The following is a 16075-nucleotide window of genomic DNA, read 5'->3' as shown; positions in this document are numbered from 1 at the left end:
TGGAGGGCTGGAGCGCAGTTCCCTAATTAACAGTATTAGTAGAACATAGATAATAGCTGGTTTATAGAGTTTTAATATGAGTAGGAACTATGCTAAGCAGTTTGTCATATATTATCATTTTTAATCCTTATTCTCATCATATATTTGAGGTTAGTTGTCATCCCCATTTTATGGATGAGAAAACTGAATCTCTAAGAGATTAAATCACTTTCCAAAGGTTATACAGTGGTGGAATTTGAATTTGAATCCAAGCTTGACCCCAGAGTCTTCACTCTCAACCAATAAATTACAACCCATCTTGTGTCATAATCTGCTTTATAATGAGATCAAGTCAGACCCTTTTACTTCTAGCTCTGAATCTCATCTCTTCCCTCTAGCCCTGTTAACAACTTTCAGTCATAGTGTTAGATGCTCTCATCTCCAAGGAGGTTCCCCTACATTGGTTCCCCTCTTCCAGCCATTCTTCACTCTTCAGGAAGTCATTTTTCTTTCTAGAAGACACCTAGGGCAATGTCACTCCTGTAAAATCCTTCTAGTGTCTTCGCCGCTTTCAGATCTTCCTCAGAGACACAGGTTCTTCTAGCCCGTTTGGATCACCCTCTCTTGTTGGATTCACCTCCATCCATGACAAACTTCCTGCCCTCCTGATGCCTCTGTGCCTCGGCATGGGGTGTGGCCTGCCATTTTCCCCAGTTCTTTAAGATTCAACTCAGGGGTGAGGTCTTCCAGGAAACCTTCCCTTCCCTCTTCAGTCTGGAGAAGGTGCCCCTCGCATGTGCTCCCATTGCTCTGCTCCTGGGGCTTATCTCTTTCACAGTCCCTCTTGGACTCTCCACCCCCCCCCCATAGACCTCTGTCCTTCCACTTGACCATGAGCTCCTGCAGGGGAGGCTGTATGTCATATTAAGCTTTATATCTGCTACCTGACACAGGGCTCTGTTCATAATGGATGATTCATAAATGTTTGCTGGATAAATGAATAAATCTCCCTCCTCTGTCCTCATTCCAATCCTTCCTTCCATGCAAACCACTGAAAATCCAAAGCTGTACACATTACTCATTCCTGGAAGGTTCTTGCCTTTGAAGATGCCTATTTTAAGAAGCTGAAACCGTCACTTACCCAGAAGTAGCAGGTACTTTCCAGGCTAGCGATGATCTAGCCAGAACTTTTGTGGTCTTGGATTTTTTTTTTTCTTCCTGGAAACTGTTGGGAGCAGGGTCAGGCCAGAGTAGGGAGTTTCTTAGGCAGATAAACCTTTGCTTCATCCTGCTGCTGCCTTGCTGTTCCACATCTGCGTATCTCTCAAATGTCACTAAGGGTGAAATAAGCATTTAGAGAGAGAGAAGACTGGCCTGATTCCTTCTCCTCCCCTACCAAATGTCCTTCCTGTATTTGTAAAATAGGAATAGTATTTTGTGTATCTCCCAACCCTAAGGGAACTATTGTCTTCATGGAAGAAGATGATCTATTATAATTCTTTGGAATCCTCAGTGCAATTATACCCATAGACTCATAATACTTTAAACATGGAAGACATTTTAAAAATAGTATAGCTGTCAAATCTTACTTTACAGTAGGGAAAGGGGCCTGAAATCACACAGCTACTCAGAGACGGAGCTGGGAGGGAACTCGGGCATCCTGACATGTAGTACAGGGGGATGCAGTGGATCTTAGGCTCTGAAGAGGTCATGAAAATGTTTTATTTCAGGGAAACTCCCAGCTAAGCCTTATTTTAGCGACACAGAAAAATGTTCCCTGACAGAGTATTCAGTGCACCCCCCACAAGTGTGGTTTGCCTCACGACTGCAGATATTAGTAACCTGGTTTTGTCCAGAGTTCTAGTTCTTTTCCTCCTCCCCGACCACTGTCCACCATCATTTGACTTCCACTCTTTTTTTTTTTTTTTTTTTTTTGTCTTTTTAGGGCCAGCGGTAGAGCATATGGAGGTTCCCAGGCTAGGGGTCTAATCGGAGCTGAAGCTGCTGGCCTACACCACAGTCACTGCAATACCAGATCCAAGCCATGTCTGCAACCTACACCACAGCAACGCTGGATCCTTAACCCACTGAGGAGGCCAGGGATCGAACCCACAACCTCGTGGTTCCTAGTTAGATTCATTTCTGCAGTGCCACAATGGGAACTCCAACTTCCACTCTTTAATCTCCGTTTTTCTTTTCTTTTCTTTCTTTCTTTCTTTCTTTCTTTCTTTCTTTCTTTCTTTCTTTCTTTCTTTCTTTCTTTCTCTCTCTCTCTCTCTCTCTCTCTCTTTCTTTCTTCTTTTCTTTTCTTTTCTTTTTTTGTCTTTTTGCCTTTTCTAGGGCCGCACTTGTGGCATATGGAGGTCCCAGGCTAGGGGTCCAATCGGGGCTGTAGCTGCCGGCCTATGCCAGAGCCACAGCAACGCGGGATCCGAGCAGTGTCTGCAACCTACACCATAGCTCTCGGCAACACCAGATCCTTAACCCACTGAGGGAGGTCAGGGATTGAGCCCGAAACCTCATGGTTCTTAGTTGGATTTGTAAACCACTGAACCACAACAGGAACTCCTAATCTCCACTTCTTCTTGTCACATACCCTCAGTGTCTTTCCTGCTTAGTTGGGACCTACTCTTCCCAAAGGAAGGTGTGAATGGAGAGGAGGAACCTCGGCAAAGGCTCATAGATGACCTTGGAGCCCCAAACAACTTCCTACCTTGTCTGCCCTGCCCAAGGTGGGAACAGCATTGAACTTCAAGTCCTTTACCCCCCCAGCCAAAGGGGGTGGCCACATGCAATCCCCATGGCAGTTGGGACTCAGGAGGAGGAAGTGCGGGGTGGTCAGATTTTGTGGGGGAAGGACCAGGGAATAAGGAAAACAAAGACCTTCCCTGTTTTGGGTGCTGAGTGAATGGAGCATCCATTTACTTGAATCTGATGCCATCTGCTGGTCCAAGGCAATCCTGAGTTTTCAACCCAGAGTTTTTTATGAATTGTAATAATTCAGCATCAATAAGAATCATTCATGGAGTGCTTTCTGTGAGCTACTGCTGTGCTGGGTGCCTGCCATATATCTCCTTGCTTTATCTTTAAGATAATCCTGTGTAGCAGGTTCCAATTCTAATGAGAAAATGGAGACACGAACAGTTACTAACTTGCCTGGGTCACAGAGCTAGGAAAAGGTGGGCTTTGCCCAACTTGACAACAAAACTCCCCCAAAGAGCTCCTTGCACTCCTTGTATCCACTTGCCCTCATGCTCTTCTCCTTTGTAGAGACGCAGTTCATGTGACTAGGCGATTATTAGTGTGGTTTAAACTTTGAAATTCAAAATGGTAAACAGAGGAAAACCTCACTCCCATCCTTCCCCACGGTTTACCCTTGGCATTGGCAATCCATAGTCCCAGGTTTATCTTTATCCTTCCAGAGAAACTTAATGTGTATTTCAGTGTGTGTGTGTGTGTGTGTGTGTGTGTGTGTGTGTGTGTGTAGTCTTGGTCCCTATTTTTACAAGTAGCAGCTCTCTAAATTCCCTGTTTTGAATTTTACTTTTTTTCTTTGTTTTAAATGCCTTCACCCTTGGCATATGGAAGTTCCTAGGACAAGGATTGAATCTGAGCCGCAGCTGAGACCTATGCCACAGATGTAGCAATGCCAGATCCTTTAACCCACTGCACTGGGCAGGGGATTGGACCTGGGCCTTTGCAGTGACCTGAGCCTTAGCAGTCAGGTTCTTAACCCACTGCGCCATAATGGAAACTCTACTTTTTAAACATATCTTAGAAATATATAGCGATAGGAGCTCCTGTTGTAGCTCAGTGGGTTAAAAACCCACTGTGAGGATTTGAGTTTGATCCCTGGCCTCACTGAGTGGGTTAAGGGTCTTGCATTGCTGTGGCTGTGGTGTCGGCCGGCAGCTGCAGCTCCAATTTGACCCCTAGCCCGGAAACTTACATATGCCGCAGGTGTGGTCATAAAAAGAAAGAAAAATGGCTATAGTGTATTCTATTTTATGAAAGTACTGTATTTCATTTAGCCTGTCTCCCTTTATTGATGGGTAGTTAGGTTATTGGAAGTCTTTTGCTATTGTAAGCAATGTCTTGTATAGACGTTGTTATGTGCCCACGTGAGAATATGACTAGGATAACATCCTAAAGAGGGGAAAGTGCCAAGTCTAAATGTTTATATAGTATTATTAATGATAGCTCTTGGAAGATTGCCATCCTAGAGATTGTATTAATGCAGAGTTACATCGGCAGTAGACGATTTTATCTTTCCCCACATTCTCATCAACAGAGTAGTGCAATATTTTTAAATTTTGTGATTCTTATGGATAAAAAGTGGAATCACGTTGAAGTCGTCATTTGCTCTATTTCTACTACACCTAAATAAGAAGGATACTGAGCCCAGAAAGAAAAATTGGGATGCAATAAGCAAGGATGAGAAAACACGCACACACAAATCCCACTACCACTACCATAACCATCATCAGCCAAAACCTGTCTAAAATATTGGTTAATCACAGAGAGAGAATGTAAATATGTATAATTATATTTGCTTCACAAATACCTGATTTATATATTAAGTGAAACTTCAAGCCAGGATTTATCTAACCATTTGTGATCTCTCTTCGGGGTCGTTAAATTGTGGTCAGTGATTTGTCAATGCAGTCTCTTCCACTCCTGGGGCGATCATAAGCTAAAATATATTTGTAATATGTTAGATTATAGACATATTAGGAAGCAAAATATATCATTCAAAAATTATTTGCAATGGGAAGGAAAAAAGAAAACCCCCAGCAGATTCTAACCTTTAAACACTATTTTGTGTATAATGTATTAATTTATCTATGTGAGGATAGATAATTTTCTTCCCTCCTTTAAATATATCCTTGTAGTTTCCAATTTTTGGCACAAAATAGTTTTTTTTTCACTTCCAAATGGCATTTATTAATAAAATCTTTTAAACATAATAAAATAAAATACCAGTTAATCAGACAGAGGAATGAAGAAACGATTGTAACTACAAAGACCACTAGCGGAGTTCCTGTCATGGCTCAGCAGTTAACGACTAGTATCAATGAGGACGCAGGTTTGATCCCCGGCATCGCTCAGTGGCTTAAGGATCTGGTGTTGCTGTGAGCTGTGGTATAGGTTATAGGTTGCAAATGCAGCTTGGATCCCTTGTTGCTGTGGCTGTGGTGTAGGCAGCTGAAGCTCTGATTCGACCCCTAGCCTGGGAACCTCCATATGCTGGGGGTGTGGCCCTAAAAAGACTGGAAAAACAAAAAACAAAAAACAAAGCCGCTAGCAATAATGAAAATTTAAGAACAAGGTGGAACAATCACAAATAACGAGAGTGGGGCAGATAAAGTAAAAGCATTCTGAAGTCTTTGTCTTGTTTGGAAGGAGGGTAGAGATAATTGACCAGCTTCTTCTTCTTTTTTTTTAAGGGCTTCATCTGCAGGATTTGTAAGTTCCTGGGCTAGGGGTAAAATTGGAGCTGCACCTGAGGCCTACACCACAGCCACTACAGTTGGCATCCGAGCCACATCTGTGACCTATGCCATAGCTCGGGGCAACGCTGCATCCTTAACCCACTGAGCAAGGCCAGGGATTGAACCCACATTCCTCATGCATACTAATTGGGTTCTCAACCTTCTGAGCCATATTGGGAACCCCATCAATCAGCTTCTGATGTTGCTAAATTAGATAGTCGTGTTGAAAATGTGGAGGTAAATCTTGGGTCTCGTGCTTCATGGAGGCTTTTACCATAACACTCTCCAGGAGGCCCCATTGTGGCTCAGCAGAAATGAACCTAACTAGTATCCATGAGTTCTCAGGTTCGATCCCTGGACTCACTCAGTGGGTTAAGGATCTGGCATTGCCAGAACTGTGGTGTAGGTTGCAGATATGGCTCATATCTGGCATTGCCGCAGCTGTGGCCTAGGCCGGCGGCTATAGCTCTGATTTGACCCGTAGCCTGGGAACCTCCATATGCCATGGGTGCGGCCCTAAAAAGCAAACAAAACAAAACCCAAAACAAAAACAAATTCTCCATTGGGGTACCACGGATTTAACCAGCTAATCACAGAGGAAGCCTTTGATTTACAATTGGCTATTATAGTTATGAGCAGAGCTGGCCTGAGGTCATCCCAGCGTATTTGGTAAGGCATAACTCAGGTATTCCAGGCTCTCCTCATCAACTACATCATAATCCTGCATTCTTTTATGGAAGTGAAGAAGAAAAAATTCTACTGTAGTCTCCCATTCAATGAAATAGTGTGTGTGTATACACACACACACACACATAAATATATGTACACACACACATAAATATATGTACACACACATATAAATATATACACACACACATATATATAAATATATACACACACATATATAAATATATACACACACATATATAAATATATACACACACATATAAATATACACACACACATATGTATACACACACATATATACACACACACATATATAAATATATATATATTTATTTATTTATTTATTGTGGCTAGTCATGATTTTTAAGGAATTCCAGGGAAACTTTCTGTTTCAATGTCTATTTCTTCTCTTTTGTCCACATGCATTGGGGATTCAGAATTATAACATTTCGTGTTGACCCCTTCTATCAAATGTCAACTTCATCGGCCTCATTATGAACTCTCTCTAGATTGTTAGAATGTTCTCTTCTCGTGCCCAAACATGACAAACTTTTATTCTTCCTAACATTATAGTGGATTGTAGCCCTGTCACTCCACCCAGGTTTTACATTCTTTTTTGGGGTTGAGTGGGGTACATCTGTGGCATGTGGAAGTTCCCAGGCCAGGGCTGGAATCTGAGCTGCAGCTGTGACTCAAATCACCATTGCAGCAACACCAGGTCCTTAACCCACTGGGCCACAGCAGGAACTCCTACACTTCTTAACCATCATCTCATACAACCTATGGTATTGGACATGGAGTGCTATGCTAAATAAATAATATACTTACAGACCACTTTGGTGAAATGGAATCTATCAGCATATGGAAGTTCCCAGGCTAGGGATCGAATTAGAGCTACGGCTGCCAGCCCACACCACAGCCAGAGCAACGTGGTATCCGAGCTGCATCTGTGACCTACACCACGTTGTAGCTCACGGCAACACCTGATCCTTAACCCACTGAGCGAGGCCAGGGATCAAACCTGTGTCCTCACGGATACTAGTCAGATTCGTTTCCTCTGAGCCACGACAGGAACTCCTAGAGTACTTTTTTCTTTCTCTCTTAGCCCAGTTTCCACGTACCTAAACTGCTGTCAGTGATTCTGCAGGTAAACCATTCTTCCGTGATGAGTAGCCTACCCAGCGCCTAATGACATGAAGCTCCTCTCTCTTGATTGGTTATCTCTCTGAGGAGTTTCCAATCCCGAGGAAGCCAGAAAGATGTCTCTGCTCTTAATGAATATTTTTGTCTGTGTTGTGTGTGGGCAAGCCCCATTCGGAAGAGGCTGATGATTTATACAACCTCATTTTCTTTTTCCCCCTCCAGAATGGGTTCTAGCTGGGTTCCCTGGGTGGTGGCTTTGTTAGTGACGGTAATCAGGCTGGACTCCTCCATGACTCAAGGCAGAGATTCTCCAGGTAAGAACACAGTGCTTTTTTTCAGGTATATTTGCAAGAACTGGCATGGGGGGATGGATGCCTTTCCCGAACCAGTCTGGACTGGAAGTGACGTCTGGCTCCAAAGAGCGTGTTCTCCCCTTTGACAAAAAAGTATTCCTTCCTTCCTTATGACACGCAAGGGACTGATGGGGAAAGGGACTTCCTGTCCCAAAGCCATGGATTCAAGGAGTGGGGAGGCAGGAAGAAGGGAAATCCATCACTTGCTTAGGGTCCTTATTGTATCCGTGTCAGTCTGAGAAGAGCTGCTGTTCTTCAGCCAGGAGTTTGATGATTTTGACGGTTTCAGTATTTATCCAATTGGGGTATATGTGGATCCAAGAACTTGTAAACAAAGTTTGCTTCATTTGCCATTTTTAAGCTTCTTATCATATGGTCAGATTGTACCCAGCGATTTGGAGAAATGAGAGAAGTTGTATATATTATCCCCATCCTCAGGTTCCCAGGTATGTGTATTTACTGCTGTTGTTTTTCTAGATTAAGAATTAAGCTATGCAAACAGGAAGCGATGTTATTTTATGAAAACATATCAGAAGGAGACAGGATATAACGTGCTAAAAACAGAACCCCTTTGAATGTCAAGGTCTCATTAGACATAAAAGAGGAACAAACTTATGGGTAGGAAGAAGATCACTGTTCTTATTGAACAGAAACCTCTCTGAGCTTATAATGTTTATTCAACAACACACACAAAATCAGTAAGACATAAAATCTGACACAGCCCTTCGAAAAAAAAAAATTTTTTTTTTTCTGATTTAGACTGTCAGAGGACAGAGAGAATTGGAGGTCAGAGCTGCACGTGAAGTCAGCTGTTATTAGAGGTTAGTGTGGCTGGTCCAGGAAGGCTGCCATTCTTCCACTCAGCTCAGTAGGTCCTCTGAACTTAGAAAAGAAAGCCAATCTACCACTCACTATCAGTAACAGCTATCCTGTAAGTCTCAAGTTAAATGCCAGGGAGATCCTTCCTGATCAATCTGCGTTATCAATCCATTTGAATTTCCATGTATATTTTGTTCTCAAGTGCACAGAATGGAGTTAATCCTTCCCAGTGAGGTCATGGCATCTGTGATCATTGATCAGAACAAAGACTTTCGGAGTTCCCATTGTGGCGCAGTGGTTAACAAATCCGACTAGGAACCATGAGGTTGCGGGTTTGATCCCTGGACTGGCTCAGTGGGTTAAGGATCTGGTGTTGCCAAGAGCTGTGGTGTGGGTTGCAGACGTGGCTCGGATCCTGCGTTGCTGTGGCTGTGGTGTAGGCCGGTGGCTACAGCTTCGATCCGACCCCTAGACTGGGAACTTCCATATGCCGGGAGCGGCCCAACAAAGACACTCTCTTCTCTGCCCTTGTCTCCATTCTCCCTCCCTCTCTTCCAAAGATATCCATTCTAATGTGTCTGGCATGTCTTGAAGTATGCGGGTGGCTTTTAAAAAGACATAGCATTGTTCTCCTGTGTATCTTTTAAATTTTTAATCAATGTCACCACACATCGAATCACATTCTGTTTCTCTTCTTACTTAACCCTATGCTCTTGAGCTCTTTCTCGGTGTTGCTCATGAACTCAAACTCATCTTGACCAATGGGGAAGCAGGTCTGGGAGGGGAAGGGTCTGTTTCTATGTAAAACTCCTGGATAAAGAACTAGAACTCAGGTCGGCTGAGACCTAACCCTTTAGGCTGAGACCAAGCCATTTACTGGTTTCTTTCTTAAATTTGGCAGCGCCTCTGATCTAAGACTCCCACCACTATCGTAGTCTGTTTGGGCTGCTATGACAAATGCCACAGACTGGGTGGCGTCCAAACAACAGAAATTTATTTCTCATGGTCCTGGAGGCTGGAAGTTCACGATCAAGGCTCCAGCAAGGTGAAGCCTCCTCTTGGTTCAGAGTTGGCGCCTTCTGTGTCTTCACGTGGTGGAAGGGACTGGGGATCTCTCTGGAGCCTCTTTGATAAGGGCACTGATCTCATTCATCAGGGCTCCAGTCCTGACCCAAGAACCTCCCCAAATACCACCGACTAATACTGTCACTTATGAGGGTTGGGATTTCAACATATGAATTTGGGGGGGGGCACAAACATCCAAACCACAATACACTAAATCCTACTGTGTCTTACCCATGCAGACTGCTTAAATAACTTTGGAAGATTAAATTGTTTTGGAGAACTTGAACTGACTAGAAATGAGGGGCGTTGTGTGATAGTTAATGCAGAGCTCAAACTAATCACTACCAATAACAATAAGGTACATTTTTTTTTTTTTTTTGTCTTTTGTCTTTTTTGTTGTTGTTGTTGTTGTTGCTATTTCTTGGGCCGCTCCCACGGCATATGGAGGTTCCCAGGCTAGGAGTCGAATCGGAGCTGTAGCCACCGGCCTACACCAGAGCCACAGCAACGCGGGATCCGAGCCGCGTCTGCAACCTACACCACAGCTCACGGCAACGCCGGATCGTTAACCCACTGAGCAAGGGCAGGGACCGAACCCGCAACCTCATGGTTCCTAGTCGGATTCGTTAACCACTGCGCCACGACGGGAACTCCTCATTTTTATACAGTCATTTTCTTTGAACAGTAAGGCACTTTGACAGTAGAAAATCATAATGGAGAGGGATTTGGATTTTTTATTTTATTTTATTTATTTATTTTTTTGCCATTTCTTAGGCTGCTCCCGCAGCCTATGGAGGTTGCCAGGCCAGGGGTCGAATCGGAGCCACAGCAATGTGGGATCCAAGCCGCGTCTGCAACCTACATCACAGCTCACGGCAAAGCCGGATCGTTAACCCACTGAGCAAGGGCAGGAATCGAACCCGCAACCTCATGGTTCCTAGTCGGATTCGTTAACCACTGCGCCACGACGGGAACTCCCGGATTTGGATTTTTTAAATTCCTTTTCATTGGAAGTGGTTAATAGAAGCGCCTCCAAAGAGGAGTTCCCGCTGTGGCCAATCAGGATTGATCGTATTTCTGGAGAGCAGGGATGCAGCTTTGATCACAGGCCCGTACAGTGTGTTAAGGATCTGGCATTGCCACATCTGCGGTATAAGTCACAGTGGTGGCTTGGATCGGATCCCTGGTCCAGGAACTCCATGTGCCAAGGAGAGGCAAGGAAAAAAAAAAAAAAAAAAAAAAAGAGAGAGAGAGAGAGAGAAAGAAAGAAAAGCCTCCAAAGAAAGTTTAAGTTAACCTTGTATTTCCCATCACCTTGTTATTGCAAACATTACTACTGTACTTCTAGTGTTGCTGATGATAAAAGGCATCTTTGGGCCATGAATTAAAGCTATTTTACCCAACGTCAATGGAAGTAATGAGGTCATTACCTTACTAGAGCCACCAGAGGGGATGAGGTCTCTGAGTAATTGTGCAAAGGTCCAGAAGAAAATTCTTGAGAAAACCCATAGTGAGTGGAAAGTGGAGGGGAATTTATTTCACGCCTGTGATGAACCTACCCCGCATGTCTTTGTCCCACCTCCAGCCTCTTCTCATTTTACTCCAGAAGGAATAGATAGAATGATCCTACTACTGAAAAGAATGTTCTTGAACTATTCCGTATAGGGATGGATATTTTTGACCTGGGTTCCTGAGAGCTTGGCTTGGAGAAACAGCACAGTATCTGGTAAAACACAGTCTACCAATACTTGTCGAATTAGTGAATATTTGTTGAATGAATGTTTATGTCTCTTGGCTCATGTTGGCTTGCTTCTTCAGATTCCATGTCTCCCGTTTGGCTGGTAGGATGGCCCTCAGGCTTCTTTCAAATGTGGATGTCTCTTTGCTAAGCCCCATGTGAACCAGGATGGGGCTCGGGGGAGAAGAGGTTACTTTGGCCAATTTACTGAGGTCAGAGGCCTCCTTTCAAATCCATGTGGTCTGGAATAATAAACCCGCTCTGGTTTCCTAAGGGTGGGGGCTGGTCCATAGCCTTTTTTTTTTTTTTTTCTCCCCAGAAGATTTTGTGATTCAGGCAAAGGCTGACTGTTACTTCACCAATGGGACACAAAGGGTGCAGTTTGTGGTCAGATTCATCTTTAACTTGGAGGAGTTCGTACGTTTTGACAGCGACCTGGGGAAGTTTGTGGCCTTGACAGAGTTGGGGCAGCCTGATGCTGAGCTGTGGAACAGTCGACCAGATATCCTGGAGAGCAGCAGAGCATCTGTGGATGTGCTCTGCAGACGTAACTACTGGCTGGGTGCGCCCCTCACCGTGGAGAGAAAAGGTGAGGTCTGGTGGAGTTCAGGAATTGCCCTCACCTGACCCTGACTGTGGATCATCTTCCTTGAGCCAGGTGGTTTCCTGCTGCAGGATACTGGGTTAGGAGCAGGGGGGTTTGGGTGTGTGTTTTGTCCCCAGCTGTGGCTCACTCCCTATCCTCACGGGTCGGGTCCCTGTGGACTTGGTCCAAGATCCCCAGTTCTCAGGGACTTATGGACCAGCGTGTTCTCAAATACTGGGGGACAATTGTGGGATGTCTGAAAAAGCCTAAAGCCTCCTTATGGTGGGGGGGGGCGCTCCCACATCCAGTGTCTGAGTCTTCCCCAAATTTCCAGTGTCTGCTCGGGTCATCTGGGAAAGAGATTAGGGGCAGAGACCGTCCCTAAAGAAAGCCCCGTGCTGGCTTCGTGGTTTCCTTCACAGTGTCTCATTTTTCTCTCCCCTCCTAGTGCAACCGGAGGTGACAGTGCATCCGGAGAGGACCCCGTCCCTGCAGCTCCGCAACCTGCTGCTTTGCTCTGTGACAGGGTTCTACCCAGGGGCCATCGAGATCAGGTGGTTCCGGAACGGGCAGGAGCAGAGAGAGGGGGTCCTGGCCACTGGCCTCATCAGGAATGGAGACTGGACCTTTCAGACAGTGGTGATGCTGGAAATGACTCCTGAGCTTGGGGACGTCTATACCTGCCTTGTTGATCATCCCAGCCTGCTGAGCCCCGTTTCTGTGGAGTGGAGTGAGAATCAGCTTCTTGTACTTTCGGGGTCCATCTGACTCAAGACGGGTCCTGAGCTACCTCCATGCTCATCCTGGTCAGAACACTAGTTTGTCCGTCCTTCCCTGATCTGAGGGAACCATAGAAATTGGGGTCGTGGGAGGAAACATGCAGAGATCTATCTTTGTATCTTCCAGACACTAAGGAGGTCTAATCGTCTTGTCCTTTACTTCCAACTTTGGGAACTAGTGTTCCCTATGCTTTGGTCTTGGCATTGAGGGGGCATGCTAATTGGCTATCAGAATAATTAACAGAGGAGTTCCTGTGACGGTGCAGCAGAAATGAATCCAACCCGAATCCATGAAGATGCAAGTTCCATCTCTGGCCTCGCTCAGTGGGTTGGGGATCCGGTGTTGCCGTGAGCTGTGGTGTAGGTTGCAGATGTGGCTCAGATCCTGAGTTGCTGTGGCTGTAGTGTAGGCCGGCAGCTGTAGCTCTGATTTGACCCTTAGCCTGGGAACCCCCATATGCCTCAGGTGCAGTGCTTAAAAGAAAAAAAAAAAAAAAAAAAAGAATAATTAACAGAAACTTCATGGCTACAAACCTTGGCTTCCAAGATGTATTCCTTCTCCAGATAGCACTGGATTTGTGCCCAACACAGGCTCTGGGATTTTAAGAACTTACACCAAGGGTGGGGAGCTTTTTGCTAACTTTGACTTGTTTCTCATAGGAGCTCAGTCTGACTGTTCTTGGACAAAGCTGCTGATTGGAGTTGCAGCCTTCCTGGGGGGGCTAACCTTCCTCCTGGTGGGGATCATCATCCACGTCAGGGCCCGCAAAGGTAATGAGCTCTGAGGGGTCCCTGCCCTGCGCCCCCCAGCTTCTCCCACTTCCTACTTTTCCTGGCGTCGGAGATACGAGCCAGGAAGGGCTGACTGCGCTGCCCACGGACCACAGGGATGGTCTTTTCTGAAGCCAGAAACCTTCCAGGGGGCCACTGGAGATGGAGTTCTGGTCCCGCAGGCCATCCCCTGCTGCTCAGGACAATCACATTTGGTCCTAATCGGGGTGTACTAGTTTTTCCTTTTTTTTTCCTTTTTAAATTCCAGGACGTGTGGAGACTCAGCTGTCCGGTGATGAGGTAGTGTCTCCTTCCTTATCTTTGGGGGGCCAGGTTCTTCACCCCTCCTTTGGCGGAGGGAGGGCCATGGGGGTAAGCTGTCAGGGTGACTCTGGCTGGGTGTGGGGTCTGCTGAGTCCCTGCGCTGGGAGGGTGGGGCCTCACGGGACCTTATCGCTGTCCCTGCAAATCTCAAGAACCATTCTTTCCTTGCAGCCACACTAAGGTCCTAGGCGAAGCGTCTCCCCCTGGAGCCTGAAGTGGAACTGAGTGGCCTGGGCCCTGGACAAAGTCAAGGACGTTCAGGAGGTCGATGTTCTGGATGATTCCTTTCCACGAGCCCTTGGAGGTGTCCTGAACTGATTCTAGTTTTGTGTTCTGTGATCATTCATCTCTTACCCTTCTGCCTTTCTTCCTCCTACTTGTCTTTATTAGTCCCTGTTTCTAAGAACAGGGTCCCTAAATCCCCGTAAGACCCAGCTCCTCCCAGTCCCAACCCCTTTACTTTTCTCTGGTGCAGCCCTAACCCAGAAATCACTATTTTCATCTTCTCTCTTGCAACGGCAGCCCCACAGTCCTAAGAAGATGCATATTCAGTCACTGTTCCCTTTTCATTGTTTTTTAGGTCTTTTTCCTTCAAAATAAAACTGTGATACATATAATCCCATCAAATGTATAATTCAATAAATTATTTAAGGCAGAACCCTGTAATTGACACTCAGTTCAAGCAAGAAAACTTTTTTTGGAGTTCCCTGGTGGCTTAGCCAGTTCAGGATCCTGCATTGTCACTGCTGTGGCCCTGGTTACTGCTGTAGTGCAGATTGGACCCCTGGCAGGGAACTTCTGCGTGCCATGGGTGCAGCCCCCAAAAAAATGAAAAGAAAAGAAATAGAACTTTTCAATCGACTGCAAGGACTTCCTGTGCTGCAGACCAATCAAAACTTCCGCTCTCCCCTCAAAATCAGTCATATGCTGTTATACCGATCACTTTTTTTTGGGTATTTCTTTATAGTCTATTCCCTCAAGTATGAATTATTTGACCCTAAAGCTTAGCTGTCTTTTACATTTATTTTACTTTACAGGTTTCTCCTCCCTAACTTTTTGTTCCTTATGATTAATATGTTGACATTCCTGAGACATTTAAGATGTACAGTTCTCCACAGTCTGGATTTTGTTGACTGATTTTGTTGACAGATGTCTGGTGTAATTTGCTGGTGAAATTAAAAAAAAAATAAATTTTGTTGGAGTATAGGTGACTTATCATGTTGTGTTAATTTCAGGTGTACAGCAAAGTGAATCAGCCATACATACACATATATATCCATTTTTTTCAGATTCTATCCCCATATAGGCTGTCACAGGGTATTGAATATTTTCTTCTCAGCTATATCATAGGTCCTTGTTACTGATTGACTTTTGTATACAGTAGTGTATATCTGCCAATTCCAGCCTCCCAATCCATCCCTTCTCTCAATGTTTCTGCTTTGGTAACCATAAATTTAGTTTCAAAATCTCTGAGTCTGGAGTTCCCGTCGTGGCTTAGTGGTTAACAAATCCGACTAGGAACCGTGAGGTTTCGGGTTCGATCCCTGGCCTCGCTCAGTGGGTTAAGGATCTGGCATTGCCGTGAGCTGTGGTGTAGGTCGCAGATACGGCGCTAGGATTCTGTGTTGCTGTGGCTGTGGTGTAGGCTGGCGGCTACAGCTCCGATTAGACCCCTAGCCTGCGAACCTCCATATGCTGTGGGTGCAGCCCTAGAAAAGACAAAAAAAAAAAACCCCCAAAAACAAACAAACTTTGAGTCTGTTTCTGTTTTGTGAATTAGTTCCTTTGTATCATTTTTTATTAGATTCCACATATTAGTGATCTCCTATAATATTTTTCTTTCTCTGACTTCATTTAGTATGATAAATGTTGGTGCAAATGGCTTATTTATTTTTATTTTTTGATTTTGGGGGCCATACCCATGGCATATGGAAATTCCCAGGCGAGGGGTCTAATCAGTCCTCTGTTGATGGACATTAGGTTGCTTCCATGTCTTGGCTATTGTAATCAGTGCTGCAGGAACATTGGGGTGCACGAATCTTTTCAAATTATGGTTTTCTCTGGGTATATGCCCAGGAATGGGATTTCTGCATCATTTGGTGGTTCTCTATTTAGTTTTTTAATGAACTTCCATAATGTTCTCCATAGTGGTTGCACCGTGCTGGTGCAATGTAACATGTCCCTTTGTCCTCTGCATGTCCTGCAAATTGGCATCTGGATAGAGAGGAGTTCTATCATTCCTTCTTCAATCCATGCTTCATTGCTTCTATAAAGAGATACTTCCCAGAGTTCGCGTCATGGCTCAGTGGTTAATGAACCCGCCTAGGATCCATGCGGAT

The 16075-nt window shown here is 44.9% G+C and overlaps 1 protein-coding gene across 3 annotated transcripts; it reads left to right on the top strand.

The window, feature by feature from the left end:
* Positions 1-7470: 7470 nt before the first annotated feature.
* On the top strand, positions 7471-14940 carry SLA-DOB (MHC class II, DO beta). 3 transcript variants are annotated; one of them, NM_001114064.2, is given in 7 exon segments: positions 7471-7615; positions 11596-11865; positions 12311-12592; positions 13302-13412; positions 13681-13712; positions 13908-13914; positions 13917-13961. In NM_001114064.2, coding segments are annotated over 6 exon segments (832 nt in total). In that variant the 5' UTR covers positions 7471-7485; the 3' UTR covers positions 13917-13961.
* Positions 14941-16075: the final 1135 nt, after the last annotated feature.

The sequence above is a fragment of the Sus scrofa genome, chromosome 7 (assembly GCF_054392235.1).
Source record: "Sus scrofa isolate SSC_HxYL_T2T_F1_AM1 chromosome 7, Sscrofa_HxYL_maternal_Yorkshire_Landrace_v2.0, whole genome shotgun sequence".
Classification (NCBI taxonomy): domain Eukaryota; kingdom Metazoa; phylum Chordata; class Mammalia; order Artiodactyla; family Suidae; genus Sus; species Sus scrofa.
The sequence above is the reverse complement of the archived record's forward strand: the minus strand, read 5'-3'. Positions and strand labels throughout refer to the sequence as shown.

Coding starts and splice junctions, on each gene's coding strand:
- SLA-DOB (XM_021097879.2), top strand. CDS start 7,486: ATGATTTATACAACCTCATTTTCTTTTTCCCCCTCCAGAATGGGTTCT. Junction 12,593..13,301: donor CCCCGTTTCTGTGGAGTGGA/GTGAGAATCAGC, acceptor TGTTTCTCATAG/GAGCTCAGTCTGACTGTTCT. Junction 13,413..13,680: donor CCACGTCAGGGCCCGCAAAG/GTAATGAGCTCT, acceptor TTTAAATTCCAG/GACGTGTGGAGACTCAGCTG.